This window comes from Triturus cristatus, chromosome 8 (genome assembly GCF_964204655.1).
Source record: "Triturus cristatus chromosome 8, aTriCri1.1, whole genome shotgun sequence".
Lineage (NCBI taxonomy): Eukaryota > Metazoa > Chordata > Amphibia > Caudata > Salamandridae > Triturus > Triturus cristatus.
This window is the reverse complement of record NC_140591.1, coordinates 616,902,185-616,923,974: the sequence shown is the minus strand read 5'-3', so window position 1 is coordinate 616,923,974 and position 21,790 is coordinate 616,902,185. Positions and strand designations below refer to the sequence as shown.

The 21,790-nt window shown below is 44.1% G+C and overlaps 1 protein-coding gene across 4 annotated transcripts in view; it reads left to right on the top strand.

Annotated features, from left to right (window-relative positions):
• Positions 1–21,538, top strand: part of LOC146802490 (uncharacterized) — a 175,066-nt gene extending 153,528 nt beyond the window's left edge. For all 4 annotated transcript variants that reach the window (XM_085622084.1, XM_085622086.1, XM_085622083.1 and 1 more), the window contains 3 exons: positions 17,470–19,372; positions 19,551–19,703; positions 20,982–21,538. In XM_085622084.1, coding sequence (XP_085478210.1) covers positions 17,470–18,564 — 1,095 coding nt within the window. In that variant the 3' untranslated portion in view covers positions 18,565–19,372; positions 19,551–19,703; positions 20,982–21,538. The remainder of the gene's footprint in view (positions 1–17,469; positions 19,373–19,550; positions 19,704–20,981) is intronic.
• Positions 21,539–21,790: the final 252 nt, after the last annotated feature.

Below are 21,790 nucleotides of genomic sequence, written 5' to 3'. Positions count from 1 at the left end.
ACTTAAAACATTTAATTTAAAAAGGAACACAATGAGGAGGTTCATTATGCCATAGAAATTATGATTAATGCTGAAGAAAGAAAATGAGGGCACATTTTGAGTGACTTCTCAAATCCTCTTCTATTTCATTAAAAAATTCTGACATGCAGACTGAAACATGCACTTTTAATACCAGGAGCAGACTTCCATGGTGAACAGTAGTTTTACTACAGTGATCTAATGAGCAACTAGAGTGCTAACATTCAGAATTCATGGCAAATGTGTGACATATCTGAATACCTTCATGATGGAATCAAAGTAAAAAACTGAAAGCATTTCCGACTGAGGAGGCTGCAGTACATGAGGAAATTAGGAAACTTCATAACAAATAAATCTCCCAAGATGGCCACCGGAGACAAAAGAGCCCAAATGTAGCCCGAAAACACCCAGATATAGCCCAAATATAGCCCAATGACAGAAGTGTGCAAAACACTTATTATTTTGTGTTTTTGCAGTGTTATATAGTGCAGACTTGTCAGGTATTGGAGTGCTTTACATGAGCATTGGTTACATCACACAAGAACAAATTCATTTTGGTTGTAGACATGGGGAGACTAAGTGATTTGACCAGAATCACAGAATGTCGAGCTGAAGCAGAAACTTCAACCTGGTTCCCCAGTTGCAAAGTCTGCAGTTCTGGAAGTAACACCACATCCTCTCCCCTAAGTGCAACATTTAATCAAGTTGTCAACTAGATAAAAAAACATAAAGATAACAAATAATTTAAAAGTGCTTTGTCGCTATTTGAAAACTCAGAAAATATGTCCTTATTTTAGTCTTTTAGAGCACTAACCATAATTTTGATGCCAATAAGACCCTCTCATATATGTAATTTCTAAAGGAATGCTCTAGGTATTACAGTTTTGATTACATCAAGATGATGTCAGGCGTTCCACACTTTTGTAATAAATATAGAATGTTAGCAATCTAGTTGTTCATTAGGATACTGTTGAGAGGCAGAGGCCAGGGGCACGGACTCTGAAAATTGAAGGCAGGTAGGAGGGTGCAAAGGCAACAATTTAACCACACTGAGCAGGCAGGAAGGGCCGTGGAAGCACAACAGACTATGGAGGGCAGTGGAAAGGGGGGCAGGGGCAACAAGCCAACAATACAGGACTTGCAAGAGAGGCTGTTGGAGGGAAGATCTATTACGGGTCAAGGAAGCTAGGGGCAGTCCCCAGAGCCCCGGGAGCCACCACAGAACTGAGCAGGAGAGTGAGTCAGGGACAAAAGGGGCACCTTAATTTGAGCCGGGGTGCCTAGGAACGCTTGCTCCAAAAATGAAGAAAACAGACATATGAGACATGGAATTGGAGGCAGAATACGATGGCAGTTTAATGAGAAGATGCAACTTCAAAGAAACCGCAGAATAGAGACATAAAGTACAAAATACAGAATCCAGATAATCATACAGTTGTCATGATATTCTCTGTATCTCAATTAATGGACTGACAGAGAGAGAGAGAAAACACATCTATAAATGCATCATGAGAAACAAGTTACACCAAGGAAAATGTTACCTAGGGACACTCACATTTACTCTTAGAGCAAGCATTCCTGCAATTACAATACAACATCTTTTAAATGCAAAAGTAAAGAGAACAATGGTTAAACATAACATGACATTTCATATAGGTAAAATAGAATAAGATACTTCAAGCAAAGCAGAGCAAGACATTTTAAGCAAAGGAAGACAAGAGCTCCCAGTTCTTGGGGAAAACCTGCACAGCCTGTTAACCTACATACAGACGGCGAGGTTGTCCGTCGATATCTGTGGGTGCTCCCTTTTTATATCATTTTGTGGGCTCCTTTGCACGCTACATCTACCTACGTATGCTACCCAAAAGCTTCGTCTGCAGATTTTACCAGACATTTCGTCATTTACCCACTTAATGCTGACAATGGACTGGGTGAAAAGGTCAGTCTCTCAGGCCAATCGCTTATCGTAAGTTCCATAGAGCAAGCAGAAAATAATGGGTATTGTACAGGAATTCAATATATTCATGTATAAAATCTCCTCAGTTCTCCTAACTTGACGCTCTGCGGTTGCCACTTCCTTAAAAGCGGGAAACCTGCCCAGGAAGCAAGTACCAGTCCAGGATGCAGCCTACTGTATGTCGACAGCTTCAGGGGGATGTTGAACTTTGATACCGAGCACGGAGCACTCGGGTAGGGTGGGGGCTACTAGTTTGGAGCAGAAGGCCTCGCAGACCTGCCTTCAGACTGCTATACACTAAAATTGCAGAGCTATGGTCCATTTAACAAAGAGGCCTACATATTGAACAGAAGGGCCTACACAGGGGTTTTATGCTGGCTGAGTGGTAAGGATGTCTCAGGATAATTATATAGCAACACAGGACCCGCTGGTCAATTTAATACGGCCTACAAATGCGGCTGGCAAGGCAAGGACAAGGGTCTCATACTTCAGGTGTGGACAGAACGGGCCAGGGGCCCCCTGTGATACAAAATCTACCCTCCTTCAAGGCTGTGGCAATGTAATAGACCATTGTGGGCAGAAGGAAGAGGCAATGGTAGTACAACCATACATGCCAACAGACCCGATTCAGCCAGGAAACGTCCAATGTTTTTAAGCTCAAATGGGCTTTATTTGATCTGTCTCCTGTCTACAATATCCTCTTTTTCAATGTAACTCAAAGGGGAAAATCAATACCCCAGTTTTTTTTCAAAATCTCCCTCTTACCAAGTTCAAAATGTTCGCAAGTATGGTACATTGGATCATGGAAGGAAATGGGATAGGGACATAGACTTGGATAACAGAGGACAGGAGAGACATGGAGAGGTGCACCAAACTGACCCTGCAGGGCAGGCATCAGGGTTTGCAGCAGCACAATAGACCACACAGGGCATGCAGGACGGGAGTGCAGCACAACAATCCATAGAAAGCAAGAGGGAGGGGACAGGACCATGCACATGGACAACAGAGAACAGAGGGGCAAGAGGCAATGGTAGCTAGCTGACCATAATGGACAGACAGGAGAGAAGGCTGCAGCATAACAGACCATAAAGGGCAGGAGGGACGGATCAGGGGCATTACAATGGAACAGACAAGCCAGGAGGGAGGGAGTAGGGGTCTGCACATGTAAACAGAGGGCTGGGGGAAAGGGGGCAGGGCAGGAGCAGCAAGATAGCCATGGAGGTCAGGCAGGATGGGCACTAGAAGCAAGACACAACATGAAGAGCAACAGTGAGACTGTGATGGCCTACACACAGACCATGGAGGGAAGGTGGGAGGGGGTCAGGGGCAGCTAACTGACCACACAGGGAAGGTGGGAGGGGCCATGGCAGCACAGAAGACCATGCATGGCAAGTGGGAGGGTTCAGTGGCAGCACAATGGCTATGATGGGCAAGAAGGAGGGTGCAGGGGCATGCACAAAGGACGATGGAGGATAGAAGGGAGGGTCAGGACCTGTGCACAGACAAGAAAGTTCAGGGGAAGGGGCCTCACAACAGACCACACGGGGCAGGCAGGAGGAGCAGTTGCAGCACAACAGACCAGGGAGGGCAGAAGGGTGTGGCAGTACAATGGACCATGTAGGACAGGAGGAAGAGGATAGAGGCATGGCATGTGGACAGGCAGGGTGGAGGTGGCAGGGACAGGTTACAGTCATCTGACAATGCTAGGCAGGTGGAAGGGGAGTGGCAGCTCAACAGAACACTCAGAGTAGATAGGAGTGGCAGGTCCATGGGACATGGTGGGCAAAAAGGATGGAGCAGGGGCATGCACAAAGACATCGGAGGGCAGGGGGAAGGAGAATAGGGGCAGCAAGCTAAGCACAGAGTTTAAGCAGGAGGTCAATGATGGGGCATAGAATTGGGCAATGGAGGGCAGGAGGAGTGGACTGGTACATCATACTAAATTGAGGGCAGTGGCAGCACATCAGACCATGCATGGGAGGAGGCTAGTCCATGGATTCACACAACAGAGGATAGGGAGGAGGGGGATGGGGCAGCAAGCTAACTGTTCAGAGAAGGCGGGTATTAGAAACTTTATTGTTTTTAAAACATTTTGTCTGTGCAAACTACTTAAAATATGAACAAGTATGCAGCATAATCTCACTTTTATTCAGGAAGAAGAAGACGTTAGTGACTGTGACTCCGGGCTCACTTGGCAAAAACACCCCCTGACCCTCCACCCCCTATCGCAAAATGTAATGCCCGTGAAAAGGGTAGGTGAACACAGTGTTATATAGAACATAGTCCTGAGAGCACGATTGAAAATGAAAACTAGATATAGTGTATGGTATAAACTATGCACCAAAAAGTGTGATATAAGATGAACCAGGCGTGAAATATAATATGCAATACATTGTGCGCAATGACAGATTCATTGGAGAGCGCGAGATAGCACAGGCACTAGCGCGTGCTATGCGATATGCGCCTTGGAGTGTAATATGCACAGGGCAGTGTTGTGTAACCTAACTAGTCTCTAAAGTTGTAATATAAAATATGTGCTGGGGAGTGTAACGTTGCATATGCACTGTGACAAAGATATGGATCCCAAATTGTAATATGTATGGCATAGCACTGTGCGTTATAACATAGGCATCGAGGAAGGCACGTTAGATGGGGCAATATAACCCGTGCGAAGACAAGTGTGGCATGACATTTTCACGGGGTGGTGTTACAGTGCACATGGGCTAGAGAGTGTCATAGCATATGCACTAGCTAGTGGAATACAATACAGAGGTGTGTGGCACTCGGCAGGCAATGGTGGGTGTAACACAGCATTGGGCTCTGTCAGGAGCGCGCTGTGACTCGCAAGTGATGTTCGTCCCCTTTCCAGAGAGTAAAATAAAAAGTATTACACATCCGGCAGTGGATGTGTGTTTTATTAACTGTGAGGGGGGTTTCTTGCATAGTTTTGGTCGAATTTTTGTCGAATCCCCTTTGAATGGCTTGGTGTGCATGTGTATTAAATGTGCCCGTCAATAGCTACCCATGTTTGTATAAATAAACGACAAGGGTGTCTACCGGCATTAGGCACGGTAGAGCATCAGACATGTCAGAGCTTCACTAGTGGTGTAAATACATTCCACGTGGATTAATTGCATGCATAGTCGCCTTTTAATGACTATCACGCAAATCGTCATGGTGATAGGTACGTACGGTTTGTCCAGCATGTCCTAGGTGTGTCTATAAATATATATTTTTTTAAAATAATAAAAAACAGTGGCCGGCCCTGGGGATTGGGGTCAAAAAAATATAATTAGGAGACAGGCCCTGGGGGATGGGGTCATCAGGGCCAATAAATTAGAATTAGAAGGGGAACCACACAGCCCCCCTTCTTAAAAAAATAAAATAAATAAAAGACTGGCATCGTGCCGGAGGCCATGCCCCCTCCATGCAGCACTCTGCAAACGCGCCCCCAACAGGCATCTCCAGTATGCGCCAGGGAGCTGCGCTGCAGACAGGTGTTCTGAGGCCAAGCCCCTTTTTACACCTCTCTGCAACGCAGCTCTGTGGCGCTTACTGGAGGTACCTAGTGGTCTAGTGTGACCCTAGGGACCCTTAGGATTCAAGGGGACTTAATCTCTCAACTTAGAACAGCCACAGGGCGCGTTTACACAGTGGTGAAGGGAGGGGACGGGGCCTGAGGTGACGTGTGCAAACACGCACCATGGCACGTTTTAAATTGGGGATATAATTTCCCTTCAATACTGAGGGCCCCTGGGGGCTAACTAGCCCACCAAGTGCTTCCAGTAAGCGCTACTGAGCTGCATTGCAGAGAGGTGGTCCAGGCCGTGCCACTTTTTACACCTCTCTGCAACGCAGCTCTGTGGCACTTACTGGAGGTACCTAGTGGGCTAGTTGGACCCTAGGGACCCTCAGGACTCAAATGAACTTAATCTCCCAACTAAAAACGGACACAGGGTGTGTTTACACAATGGTGAAAGGAGGGGACGGGGCCTGAGTTAACGTGTGCAAAAACGCCCTGTGGCCTGTTTTAAGAGGTAGTTTTAATCCCCATGCCCTATTATATACTAGGGTCTTATAGAGGAGGTAAGGCTAATCACAGGGGGACCCCAACGCATAATGTTCCCTAGTGTATGTAGGTGTTTTCACTGTATTCTAAGTGTCTTTTAACATAGCACTGGCTCTAGGACTGGTTAGTCAGACTCAGTTACCACCAGTATCCGTCTGAAAAAGTTGAGGGTACAGGATGATTTTGCAACAAGGCTTCTTTCTGCTCTTCTTTTTGTTCTTTCTGCACGTTATCCTTCTTCCTGCACTTATCTTCATATTTGAGGACTTCTGTTGCTTCTTTCTGCACTTCTTTTGTTTCTTTCTGTGCATTTTTTCTTCTTTCTTCACATGTCCTATCTCTGTAGGCATAGTTAGAAATTAGCATTTAAAAAACCTTTAAAATTAACAGAAAAAACCATAGGTTTCAGGCACGTTATAGTTAGGAATTAGCATTTAAAAAACCTCAGAAATTCACTGAAAAAACCATAGGTTTCAGGGGTGTTATAGTTAGCTGGACTTTTCACTTGTACAAAACCATTGAAATTCCCCCGTTATAGTTAGTTCAGCTAACTATAACTCGCGCGCCCGCAATGCACTGCTGATGACGTCACATATTACATCACTCATGACATGGTCAGTGACATCACTGATGACATCACTGATGACATCTCAAATGACATCACTGATGACATCACTGATGACATCATCCTTGTGATAGAGTGGCAGACCTCGTCTCACCCTAATATAACCTTTGATACACACATTCAAAAATAGAGACTAAAATTTTCAAAACAATGGACATACCAATACCAGTTACAACAACCTCTTCAGTAATTCTAAGATCCACATACACATCCACTCATTCACCAACAGTCCAATACAGTCACTCATACATGTTCTCACTCATCATATGTACTCATACACCTATACATCCTGTTACACAATGCCACTCATCCATAGAGTTACTCACACACATAGTCACTCATGCTAATAAAGAATCAAACATACATTTACTTGCATATACAGTTATACACACACCACCACACTTACTTCTACGGAAACTTACACATACTTAGTCTTTTAAACAATCACTTATAGAAACACATACTTATTCATACAGGAACTCTTTCAATCTCTCACTCTCACATATACTCACATATATACACCAATAGTCACATATACTAGTTTAAAACATATGTAGTTACTCATAAAGACACTATTGAGACAGTCATTCACTCACTAACACACCCATACACACACTCATCCACCCATACAGTCCTGCACACATACTGTGTTCAACACATACAAACAGTGAGTCACTCATTCATGCACCTATGCACTACGTAATACCCCCACCGAACCATGCAGACACTCAGACTGATACTCAAAAAACCAACTAATAACCTATATAGACACCCATGTAGCTACTCACCAACCCATGCAGCCACTTATACACAAAATGAGAGACTGATACAGATATTTACATATTTAAACATTACTCACTAAGCCATGTATTCACTATGATACACTTAATCAGTCAGTTACACAATCAATTTTTCAAAAACAAATCATCCATTTAGACACTTATATACCCATTTATTCTTCCATCGACCTTGAGATATACATATATAAAACATATTTAATTTTCAGAATAACACACATTCACTGGATGATGTCATCAGTGATGTCATCAGTGATGTCATTTGAGATGTCATCAGTGATGTCATGAGTGATGTCACTGACCATGTCATGAGTGATGTAATATGTGACGTCATCAGCAGTGCATTGCGGGCGCGCGAGTTATAGTTAGCTGAACTAACTATAACGGGGGAATTTCAATGGTTTTGTACAAGTGAAAAGTCCAGCTAACTATAACACCCCTGAAACCTATGGTTTTTTCAGTGAATATATATATATATATATATATTCCAACCAAATCCGACTTCATATAAAAATCAGACACCGACACTGGAGATGCTTTCTGCCATCCGGCATGGATGTTTATTCTTCACGTAACGCGTTTCGGGACAACTCCCTTGATCACACAATTACATGCGAACAAATCAGTTTCTTTTAAAACCAAATGCAGAGTCACATGATTGGTTGCTCACTAGACATGGTAAACAGACTATTATACGTTTTTTCAATCGTCTTTCTCAAAAGCTGTATATTTATTGATTTATTTCACGGTTCCTTATTAATTCTTTGGTTTCATCCTAATAATAACAGCCCCCAAGCCATTCTGCCGAGCTTCATTATTGTCAGGGCTACTAGGATTATGTGGCAAGGGTGTCTGGCTTTTGTAGCAAGGAAAGGCCAATTAAGCCTCATCATGCAGCACAGTCTCTGTCAATATTATTATTGTTAAATTAGGTAAACCAACCTTTTTTGTAAAATCTGCAAATATAGCAAATTAGTAATGATGAGACAAAAGCTGCAGCCACAGCATCATGTAAAGCAACACTCCCTTGCCATTGTCCCTTGCTTTAGCCTCAATGTAATCATACAAGCAAACAAAACCTAATCATAGTTCAAATTCAATGCCCATTGTTAGCTGCACTTTGTAGAGAATAGGTTTTTCAAGCTAATCACCCCTAAATAAATATGTAATATAAAATGTACCGTGTGTGTGTGTGTGTGTGTGTGTGTGTGTGTGTGTGTGTGTGTGTGTGTGTGTGTGTGTGTGTGTGTGTGTGTGTGTGTGTGTGTGTGTGTGTGTGTGTGTGTGTGTGTGTGTGTGTGTGTGTGTGTGTGTGTGTGTGTGTGTGTGTGTGTGTGTGTGTGTGTGTGTGTGTGTGTGTGTGTGTGTGTGTGTGTGTTAGTGTGTGTGTGTGTTAGTGTGTGTGTGTGTTAGTGTGTGTGTTAGTGTGTGTGTTAGTGTGTGTGTTAGTGTGTGTTAGTATTAGTATTAGTATTATCTACTGGCGGTCGCCAGTAGATAGTTCTAGTTACAACCTAGTTTCCATAGGAAATCTCAAAATTCTATTTTGAATAACTTTGGCGCCGGTTGACGAATCCTGGCGAAATTTTCAAAACTAATGGGGCGCTCCGCTCAGCTCCTACCCTGAAAGTCTCGGGATGATTCGTCAAGCGGGGGCCGAGAAAAAGGGGGGGGTCCCAAAACGTGTTTTCCCCATGCATTTTTCCATAGGACCTTTAGTCGCAGCTACAGCCCGAACGGCTCACCAGAATTACGTGAAATTTGGCAGAGAGGTAGCCATAAGGTCAAGGAAGTGCCTTTTGCAGGTCTGGTGTAAATCTGTTCAGTATTTCCTGAGAAAATAGCATTTAAAAGCATATCAATATCTATACGCGCGCACCGTGCGCGCACCCTGCCGTGCACGAGCGCAATTCTGATTGGTTGTTAGATGTCGGTAAACATTCGAATCGGTCGAAACCAGGAAGTGTCAGCCGCCATTTTGTCTCTCGCAGTCTGAGGGGGTGAAAAAAAAAGGTGGAGAACGTGAAAAGGGGGCAGAGTGGACAGTTCCTGACCCCCTAGCCTTGGTCAGGGGGTCACAGAAGGACCCCCAAGGGAGAAAAAAACCATTTTTTTAAATTTTTTTTTTTTAACCGTGGGTGCTCGGTGCGCGAAGCGCGCCGTGAGCGCACAGTGCACGCACCTCGCGATTTAAAAAAAAAATAATAATAATTGTTTTTTTCTCCCTTGGGGGTCCTTCTGTGACCCCCTGACCAAGGCTAGGGGGTCAGGAACTGTCCACTCTGCCCCCTTTTCGCCCCCTCTGCGCCCACAGCGCACGCACGGTGCATGCACCTCCCGATTAAAAAAAATTAATAAATAAATTTAAAAAATTCACGTTGCGCGCACGGTGAAAAACCTGAAAAAAAAAAAAATCATAAATACATAACTTAGCATTTTAAAAACCGTACAAATTCACTGAAAAAACCATAGGTTGCACACACGTTATAGTTACGAATTAGCATTTAAAAAACCTTGCAAATTCACTTAAAAAACCATAGGTTTCACACATGTTATAGTTAGGTGGACATTTCACTCGTAAAAAACCAATGAAATTCCCCCGTTATAGTTAGTGCAGGCAACTATAACTCACGCGACCGCAATCCTCTGCTGATGACGTCAGATATTACATCACTGATGACATATGTGTCTTTATGAAAAATAAATATTTGTAATATATGTATAGCTAAAGATTAATGGAAGAAGACATGGGTAAATAAGTGTCTAAATACAGTGATGTAATATCTGACGTCATCAGCAGAGGATTGCGGTCGCGTGAGTTATAGTTGCCTGCACTAACTATAACGGGGGAATTTCATTGGTTTTTTACGAGTGAAATGTCCAGCTAACTATAACGTGTGAAACCTATGGTTTTTTAAGTGAATTTGCAAGGTTTTTTAAATGCTAATTCGTAACTATAACGTGTGTGAAACCTATGGTTTTTTCAGTGAATATATATATATATATTTTTTTCCACAGAAAAACAAGACCAAGGTTGCAGGGACGTTATAGTTGGGAAGTAGGATGAAAAAAAAACTTACAAATTCGCTAAAAAATAAAGGTTAGAAAGACATTATAGTTGGGTTCCGATTTTACACGGACAAAACCATAGAAATGTAACATATCTAGTTATACTTATCTCAAGACACTATAACTCATGCTCTTAAGTTAACTATAACTCGCACCCCCACCATTCAGTTTTTTCATCCATTTTATTGCAAATGTTGCAGTGATATCAATGATGTCATAGATGTAATTACTGATTTAATATGTGGGGTAGGTAGCAGCCCATACCTTATAGCACTTCCACCCCCCCCCCCCGCCCCCCCGTGTGGCCGTGTGTGGCAGGGGTTGGCTGTAGGGCCTGCAGCAAGCCCCACATAGGCACCGACCCTGCATGTGGATGTGCGAGTCTCTGAGTGGGTCTATAAGTGAGTGCGAGAGTCTCTGAGCGGGTGTCTAAGTGGGTGTAAGAGTGTGAGTGCGCCTGTGAGTACATTAGCGTCTCAGTGAGTATCTGAATGTATTTTTTATTTTCGGCAATATTCATGAAAACAGCAAGTGTGTCTGGGTCTGTGTATGGGTGCATGAGTGCCAAAGTTGGTCTGTGAGTGGGTAAATGTAAATTGATACTTGTATAGCGCACTACTCACCCGCAAGGGTCTCAAGGCGCTTGTACGAATACCGCTGTGGAACTCATCCTGGCTTTCCCTGTGAGGCGTCCACTCCTGGGCACCCCCAAGGTGGAGGCCAGGCATCCTTAGCGTTGTGGGGGCCGTTGTGGAGATTAAGCAAGCTATTGCCCAGAGTTGCAGAGTGGGACTCCATGATTGGAATGGCACCGAGGCGAGAATTATCAGGTCCGTGGAATTTTTGAGCCCAAGACCCACCGAGGCGGGGAATTGAACCCTGGTCCCGGGCTAGACCTCTGCATCAGGGTCTGCCGCTCTAATCATTGAGCCACACTTCTCCACACTTCTCCACAGTGGGTGCGTGAGTCTCTGAGTGAGTTAGTGAGTGGGTGTATGTGTGTCAGTAGGTCTGTAAGTGGGTGTGGGTGTGGGAGTGTCTGACTGGGTCTGTGAGTAGGTGCCTGAGTGGATCTATGAGTGTATGCATGAGTGTCTGAGAGATTCTTGAGTGGGTACATGAGTGTCTGACTGGGTCTGTGTCTGGGTGTGCAAGTCTTAGTGGGTCTGTAAGTGAGTGCATGAGCCTCTGAGAGGGTGTCTAAGTGGGTATAAGAGTGTGAGTGGGTCTCTGGGTGAGTACATTAGTGTCTGAGTTAGTATCCAAAAGTATTTTTGTTGGTGATATTTGGGAATATGTCAGAAGGTTTCACTGGGGGCTGTGTTGAACGTCACAAACTTGTGAATATTGCACGTGGAGAAAAAAATATTTTTGGACATGTTGTGCACATACGGGGTCCCACACAAATTCCCCTGTATTCCACCCATGGGGTCAGTGTACCTGTACCCTGACCCCTTCTGTCACTCTCAATGTTTATTTTCATCCCCTGGGGACCGTGTCCCATTACATAAAATGGCAATTGCACCTTTCTACACAGGTTACAGCTAGACAATCACAGCACTCCTGTTGGCACTCGTGTATGCGGTGCATCACAAGTATTTGCGAATGCTTTGTGCCTCTAGATATTCACATTTGTTTTCCCATTATCATCTCAAGAACTACTGAACAGATTTACACCAAATCAATAAAAGGGTTCTTTCTGGACCAAGAACTACCTTTCTTCCAAATTTGGTGTAATTCAGCCCAGCAGTTTAGGTTGTAGTTGTTTTTTAAAATCCCTATAGGAATTCACATGATAAACTCACCTTTATGCCCCCCCCCCCCCTCTTTTTCCAGCCACCGCTTGACTGAACACCCTGAAACGTTCCATGCTCAATAAGACTCAGCAGCACACTTTTTGGGAAAATGTTGTGAAGATTCATCAAACGTCGCCAGTTATAGGAAAGTCAAAAAACGCCTTTCCTATGGAAATTAGGTCCTAACTATATTCTGTAATGTATGATAATGGATTTGAACATAGGGATATTTGGCAGCTGTCTTTCAAATAAACAAGCAATGGCTAATCTATATAGTAGACCTTTTGTACTTTACAGTGATTGAAGTTTGTTCTTTGAGAGGAATATGGCAAATATGTTAAACCAATACTGTGAATGCACAAGCCAGTGGCCCAGTCTTTAATCTGTTATTGAAGCACACATGTGAAAATGCTGTTGGTCCCTATAAAAGAACAGTTTGTACACAAGAGTCTCTGACACTGTAGAAGGCTACGGCTGAAACGCATCAGTCAGTTCATGTCCTGTTCTAATGGAACTAATGAAATAAAGTAATTAAGCTGCATCACAGGAGCTATGCTGCTTGCTTCTTTGTTTCCCATATCCAAGGAAGAGGAGAGACAGGGATTTTGGAACTATATATATTATCAACGCTCTGTTGCCAGTCCCACCAATTGAGAAGCACTCGAATGCACACACAAGGTGGCAAGCCTTTAATTTCGGGATACAGGTAAGCTCAGTTCGTGGTATCAATCACACAGCCAGCATGCGATTCGCCTTACGCGTTTCAAAAGTCTCTGCTTTCTTCCTCAGAGGCCATCGCTATGATGGATACATGCTCCGGTCTCCATTAATCACTGCCCGATCATGTATCCATCATAGCTTACCTGTATCCCGAAATTAAAGGCTTGCCACCTTGTGTGTGCATTCGAGTGCTTCTCAGTTGGTGGGACTGGCAACAGAGCGTTGATATATATATATATATATATATATATATAATTGGAGTACGCTGATAATTAAAACATCCTGATGCAGGAACTAATAAAGTTCCTTAACCTTGAAAGTAGTTAAACTACTATACCCATAATGCATTAAAATGGCACTTTCACGCATAAGTATATAAGTTAAAAAACCCGCATTTACTCTTTCCACTCCATCCCTCATAATTTACGAGTTCGGCTGGACCGATTCTTATGCACGACAGCGCTTCTCCCGCCAATATGTCACTCGGACTATCTGGGTAGAGTCGTTTCCGACCATGATGCGCACCTCCTCGGCCTACAGTGGAGACCCCCGCACCCCCCTGTTCCTACGTGGCGGCTGTCACGGGAGTGTCTCACGGACCAGACCTTTACACATGACCACCAATGTAGCATCCAAGACTACTTTACGCATAATGCGGGGACCGCGTCGTCAACCCTGGTCGAGTGGGATGGTTTCAAGGTAGTTGCCAGGTGAAAATGCATTCGATACAGAGCCGGGGTGCGTCACACCCTGGAGCAAGCCCTAGAGAAGGCAGAGCAGCAACTGGCTGCGGCCACCAAGGCCGCAGATCAATCAGTGGCGACAGTAACTCGGGTCGCCCACGCCAAATCGGAGTACCAAGTGGCGTGCGTGGACCTGCGTCGTCACAATTTTCGAGCCTACGCAAACCGAATGCATCTGGAACGTGATAGGTCGGGCACACTCCTGGCATGGCTTGCGAAGCAAGATACCGAAGTCCGGCCTATCACTGCCATCATAAACCCCCAGGGTACTCTGGTGCAGTCTCAAGATGAGATCCTCCAGGCGTTCTATCACCACTACTCTGCAGTCTACACCGCTCCCACGTCTCTCGATCCCGGGGCCATCGACCACTTCCTCGACCCTCTCCCCCTTCCCCGAATTGCCTCTGCAGACCGGAAGGGGTTGGACACGAAGATAAAAACGACTGAGATTACAAGTGCGGTACGAGCAATGGCCCGCGGCAAGGCCCCTGGCCTTGACGGGCTCCCACTTGAATATTACGCCACCTTTGCCCCACAGTTGACCTCTCGGCTATCGGCGGTATTAGACTCGGCGAACTGCCCGGCTCTATGAGAACGTCGGTGATTGTGACATTTCCGAAACCCGACCGTGACCCTCAACTCCTCGCCTCCTACCGTCCCATCACACTGCTCACAGCTGACTGTAAAATCTTGGGAAAAATGTTGGCGGATAGATACTCTCAAATCATATGCCCGTTAGTACACCCGGACCAATGCAGTTTCGTCCCAGGGAGGAATACCTCTCATAACATTCGGCGCCTCTTTCACATTCAGGATCAGATTGGGGATTGCTTCCCGCACGCAGCGTGTCTGATCTTGGACCTTGAAAAGGCGTTCGACACCCTAACATGGCAATTCCTCTTTTCAGTCCTCGGGCGGACGGGCCTCGGCCCCACACTCATAGCCTATACTCGCCTACTCTACACCAATCTCACGTCCCGGATCCGCCTTGGTCGTTGTATCTCCCCGGAATTCGCGATACACCGGGGCACGCGACAGGGATGCCCCCTCTCGCCCCTCTTATTCGCACTTGCGGTAGAACCCTTGGCCATCCGGCTCCGCGGGGATGGGCAGGCCTGGGGTATCCCACTGGCGGATGTCATGCACTGTGTATCCATGTATGCAGACGATCTTCTCATATATTTACGGGATGTGACGGCGGATCTCACCGCTGTTGAGACCGCCCTGTCGGAGTTTGCGGAGGCCTCTGGGTTGAGGGTGAACTGGGACAAATCGATGGTCTATCCCCTCCACCCGGACGCCCCCTCTCGGGAGGTCTGGATCGGTGACCGGAAGCTGCACTGGGTGACGGAGGGTCCCCGATACCTCGGGATTCGATTATATCACTCCCCAATCGAAATTTTTGAGGGGAACCATCGGAGGGCACTAGCAGGAATACGGTCCTCCATTGGGTTCTGGCGGAGTCTACCGTTAGCGCCGATTGGCCGGGTAGCCCTGGCAAAGATGATACTGGTCCCGCGGCTTTTGTACTACTTCACCAACCTCCCAGTGATTCCCCCCCGCTCCTTCTTCAAAGATTTAGATACGCTCCTCAGCTCTCTGATATGGGGGCAGGGACGTCGCAGAATCGCGTTGGCCAAGCTAAGACTGCCCACGACGCAAGGGGGGCTTGGGGCGCCCTCATTCGAAGCCTACTTCCTGGCGTCGCAGCTCCAATGGCTCTCATATTGGACGGCGGAGCGATGCCTGCTTGACACATGCACTGTCGCGGGATTTGTGCCCCTGCCCGAGTTGCGACGCCTGCTTCTGCCGGGTGCCCGTCCCACGCGAACCTACCCCCTGCAGGTGGACATTGCCCGGAAATGCGTGCAGCGTATCCACCGCATGGCACCGCGCTGCCCTCCGTACACACCATCGTTACCGCTGGTCGGCTGGCCCAGAAATAACGGATTCTTCACACCCGCCATGCTTCGGGAATGGACGGCGAGAGACATTGTCGAAGCGGAAATGTTATTTGACGAGGGACAGCTCAGGCCATACCGACAGCTCATGGAGGAATACGATTTGCCCCCAGGCCAGTTCCTGCTTCACCGTCAACTCCTCAGCCACTTTCGACCATATGCTGACCTCACGCACGGGGAACCTCCCACACACCCAGTCCTACATACACTATTACAAATGGGACGGGGTCGACACCTTATTACGTGGTTGTATAAATCAATCGGGAACCTAACACCCCCACTGCTGGTGCATCTCAGAGCCCTATGGGAGGAGGAGACGGGACGACCATTTCACGACAGCGAATGGGACAGAGGAATAGAATTCCCCAAAAAAGTATCCAGGAATGCCCGTTTTAAGAATATACAGTTTCACATTCTCCATAGGGCCTATCTGACGCCAGCGCGCCTTCAAAGTTTTTATCCCGACACTACATTTCTATGCCCCCGCTGTCAGACGCAGGATGCTGCCTTCTTTCATATGTTCTGGACCTGTCCGGGCATCCAGAACTATTGGACTTCTATCCACTCAACACTCAGGGACCTCACTGGGCTGACCCATTTGACTACCTGGGAGGGTTGCGCGCTGGGTATCCTAGGGCGGAGAAAACGACACAAGGTGTCGATGCGCTTCGTCTTCCTGGCCCACTTATTGGCCAAACGCTGTATAGCAATGCACTGGCGATCCCCTACTGGTCCTCCGCTTGCAGCCTGGGTGGGGGCGGTCCTTAAATGGGCTGCTGCGGAGGAGGACGCAATACGAGAGGAGGAGGCTAAAGGCATCCGTAAAACCCCAGTCTCTTTAGAGTGGGCGCTCCTACTACACCAATTTAGACAATCTCAGACCCCAGCTGCATTGGTGGCCGACATGAATACCCCCTACGCCACACCGCCTCACACGGTCCGAGTCTCCGCAGCGGGGGATCCCCCCCAGTGTCCCCCCGCACCACCCCCGGGCCAGCTGAGTTCCCCCCTCTGCTCACCTGATGCACCCCACGGCTCCTCATCCCGGATGGTGCACACACTCACCCCCCCCTAGATGGGCGGCAGCTATATGGCCGGACGGCCAATGGCAGACTTGGGACATAGCCTAGAACTCATCACCTAGAACTCCATGGCATTCCCCAGTTTGGTCCTCCTCCCCAGTTTTCTTTACAGGCACTGCTTTGCAACCATACAGACCACTTCCGCACGGAACAAGGCATATATGTACCCTCTATATGGACGTTGGTCTATTTGTCCGCTAATGTGAAGTACCCATTTTCACGGCAAGTGATGTATGTATGCTCATATTCTTAAATGCCAATAAAAAGAATGTTAAAAAAAAAAGTATATAAGTTAAAAATCAAGGTAGGACCAATATAATAATCTACCGTGACCAGGAACTACGGTTCGAAACGCGTAGGAAGGATTATGACTTGGAAATAAAATAACATCTTTTTGCCGAGAGGAGTGCCCCGTCATTATTCACCTTTGAGACTGATATATATATATATATATATATATATATATATATATAACGCACACACATTTTGGTTTTCTACTAAATTAGACACCATTTAATGAAGCTGCACTTAACCTTGATGTCAAATTGCACATGTGGCCAGAACTCTGCAAGTGAAGTTTCATGCAACTCAGTCTAGGGCAAGTTATAATGTGTGAATTTATTGTCTTATAGAACACAAAGGTCAAGGAATCATTATCTGAAGACGGTGAATCAGAATATTGTCCTATGTCTGAAGACAGCATGTTTTCCTCTCATGATGTAGTCACCACAGATGAAGAGGATGATCCAAATGAACTAAAGGACACAGTCATTAAAGAGTACAAAAGAGAGAAACATTTTGCTGGTGAAACACAGAAAAATCAAAAAGAACTGACTCATATTTCTGTGAAAACATGCTTAAGCAGTAATGGAAAACGCAAATATGACAAAAAACATTACTGTTTTTATTGTGAAAAAGGCTACACTAAAATTGCCAGACATTATGAACAAATGCATCTCAAGGAGTCAGAGGTAGCAAAAATATTTAGTTACAAATCTGGCTCAAAGGAGCGATTAGGATTGTTACAAAGACTGAGGAACCAAGGAGATTTCCAATACAATTCCAAAATTTATAGAGCTGGAGACGGCCAAATAGTAACAAAGCGTCAGCCTTGTGGTAAGTCTTCTGCAAACAATTATTTGCCATGCACACATTGTCTTGCACTTTTCGTAAAAAAGGATTTGTGGAGACACAAAAGAAAATGCCCACAAAAGGAGGAAAATAAGTGCACTGGAAAAAGAGTCCAAGCAGAGGCAGCCTTAATATTACCCACTGGTCTATTCTTAGAAAAGAGTATGACAAATGTCATGAGGAAAATGGTACATGATGACATTTCAACAATTGTGCGAAATGACCCTCTCATTGTTAAACTCGGTGAAAGGCTTTATTTACAAAAAGTTGAAGTTACTCATCAACATGCAGATATAAGAAATAAAATGCGAGAACTAGCTAGACTGCTCCTGGAAGTACGTAAAAATGACCACACCATCACTTCTGTTAATGATTTTGTAAATCCAAAGAAGTTCAATGAAGTAATTAAAGCTGTTAAGTCAATGACTGGCTTCAGCAAAGAGAAAAACCAATATGCAGTTCCATCAACTGCAATAAAATTACGGCATACATTATTAAAGATCACTTCAATTATGGAAGGGGATGCACTGATAAACAAAGATGTAGAATTAAGCGCACGAGCAAAACAGTTCAAACAACTTATTCAATTTGATTGAGAAATGCACATTTCAGCAACTGCATTAAAAACTTTATATCCGCAGAAGTGGAACAAGCCTAATTTGCTATCATTAATAGAAAACTTACATAAATTGCACAATTTTCTTAAACTCCTTGCGCAGGATAGCAAAGAAGAATTGATTAAAAATCCAAATGTGGTGTCTTGGTACAAATTAGGCCAGGTGACATTGGCACAGATTATCCTGTTTAACAGAAGACGGGAAGGTGAAGCTTCACGACTTCTGGTGAAAAGTTACAAAGAAAAAGATGAATCCCCTTTGCAGGATGATATTTTTAAAAGTCTAACTGAACTGGAAAAGATTTTTGACGGGTTGATCAGAATTGAAATAAGAGGGAAAGGAGGAAGGAAAGTTCCAATTCTCCTCACTAAAAACATGAAGCATTCGATTGACGCTCTAATTACCAACAGACAAAATGTTGGCATCAACGAGCACAACACATATGTTTTTGCAAGTCCATATTTTAGTTCCATGGAAAATATAAGAGGGAGTGATTGTCTGAGACAATTTACACATAGCTGTGGTGCAGAGAATCCTGAATATATAACATCCACCCGATTAAGGAAGCATGTGGCTACTGTTTCACAGTTAATTGATTTAAAATCTGCTGAAATTGAACAACTTGCAAGTTTTATGGGGCATGACCTAAAAGTCCACCAAGAGTTTTACAGGCTCCCAGAGGATACTTTGCAACTGGCAAAGGTCTGTCGAATCCTTCATGCAGCTGAAAAAGGAATGGATCCTTTCAAAGGAAAAAAACTTTTTGAAGAGATTGATCCTGATGCAGGTAAGAAACAGTTTCGGTATCTTTTACTAACACCTTTTGAGGGGGTTCAAAGTACACATCTCTAGTCAATGTGTACAACTATTTAAAAGAACTCTGCTTCATCGTCATCTACACACAAGCAAATATATATATTCCTCTTTTGTTTGTGTAATTATATTCATTTTTGTCTATCTTTTAGCTATATCTGAAGATTCCAAGTCTGAATCTGAAGAGTCCGGATCTGATGATGAAGCAAATAGATATAATTATCAAGTTGACCCTAAGAACTCACAAACGGCTTGGAATCATTTAGAAAAGCCTGTGTTCAAACATGCCAGGATTTCTTCAACAGGTATGTGAAAAACATCTGAAAAATTAGGGTAAAAGATATAATATAATAAAATGTTTACTGTATCAGACTATTTACAGTAAGGGTGTCCAATGTACATCTAGGTGGGTGGCATCCATGGCTGATTTTTAGGATCCCCACATGAGATACATTTAAGAAGAAGAATACACATGAAAATAATTTGCAGGGATGCTGGTTATAATGAAAATCTTTTGTTGTTTGAGCCCCCTATATATAAGTAGTTAGTGTCCTGTATTTCTAAATATAAAGCTGCTGGCAGCTCCATCATCAGATCACCCTCTAAGGGCCCGATAGCCACCCTATTTAGGGCATGATAGCCACCCTATCTAGGGCATCCCTTCTGATGCCTTTCTAATTAGCATTTTTCCTATCCAGGGTCAGCAGCCTGAGCATGGCAGGTTAAGAGAGGAAATCTCTTTAAATATCCCCCATGAGCTGTGAGAACATTTGGACTGTGAGAGCTTGTTGCAGGAAAATACAAATGTTGCAGCCAGTCATCTAATTTGACTTAAACAGCATTGGTTAATAAAAAGCAAAATCAGCAGATTTCTCTAAATAGGGTGGGCTGGTCCAACTCGGCCAGCACTTCTTTAGCCCATGTGCCTTTATTTGGATCTGGTTTCATTTGGCTTAGAGGTTTGAGTCAAAGCCATATTGTGCTATCTTAAAAAATCTGGCCTTGTGCCAAATCCTAGGGTGTTTGCTGTCTTTTGCCCTTCAAACCCACTTTTTCGTATTTTGCAAGGAGCATGGCCCTTTGCAGTATAAAACAATTTTGTTCCTTCACATGTTGACTAAATGTGCAAAATTAAATAGCTTTAATGAACATTGTTGATCAATGGTGCCTTTTGTGCCACTTTGCCACAACCTGGGCAGGGAGGCACACAGAATATTTTGTAATATTCCTGCATGTAAAACGTAACGTGTGAAATCACGTCTTGCGTTGGTGTCCATGCATGGGTGTCCACCCATTGAAATATGTCCTGAAGCGATTATTTTCAAGAGGTGTGATGGAGATTTGCATGCAGTGAACCTAAATGAGAATAAACTACAAAGGATATATGATTGTAAATATACAATTGGGGTTCTCTTTCCATATGGTGTTGGGCTTATGTCTTGAGTGGAGCTAGTGAACAGCAGTAAATTAGGAGATAATACCATTTTCAGCTCATTTTAATAAATCATTACTCTGATTTCAGCTTACTTGCAGCACATTAGCACAGAAGATTTGATTAAATTCTTACTATTTTTCTAACACAGGGAAGTATGTAAGACAACCTTGGTCTCCTACAGAAAAAGAAGCAGTTGAAACATTCATGTACGCATTCATTAATAAAATGAAAGTTCCTGGGAAATCTGACTGCGAAAAATGCATTACTGCCCGCCCCGTGCTTACAGACTTTGGAAGAGATTGGAGAGCGGTGAAAAATTACATACACAATCGAATTGTTGCAATCAAAAGAAGACAGCATATGCTTTTTGGCCAGTAGGAGCCACAGGAAAGAACTTGAGGAAACATTTGTCTTAATTGTTTCTTTTTACTTTCTCCTTTTCATTAATTTATTTAATTATTTCAGTAAGCTTATTCAGGTTTACAGTGATTCTGTCATTTGTGCATTTTTTACTTTTGGAAGAGAAATATTACAGAGTAAAGTGATGGGTTTAGAAAACAATGTAAACTAATTCAGTAAATGTGAAATTTTATTTTTGTACTTTAGTGTGAGAATCTTCAACATTACAGTTCTGACAAATAAAAAAAATTGTAAGGCTTAAGTCAAAGGTTTTGATTATTTAATAATAAACTGAGTTTGACTACTTACGACTGGCTCCAAATAATTATTTCAACAGCGTTTTTAAATATTTAAGACTCACACAGAAATAAAAATTGTCAAACATATATTGTAAGTCTTACAATTGGTTAACATTTATGTTCAAATATAATTATCCACACCATTGTTTCATGTCGATACGCCTATCAAGAGGAGCACTGCTTTGCCTCCCAATTAGTCTTTTGAGTCTCCTCCTCTTCTTCAAAACAGAACAAGAGCATTTTTCACTTATTGAAAGCA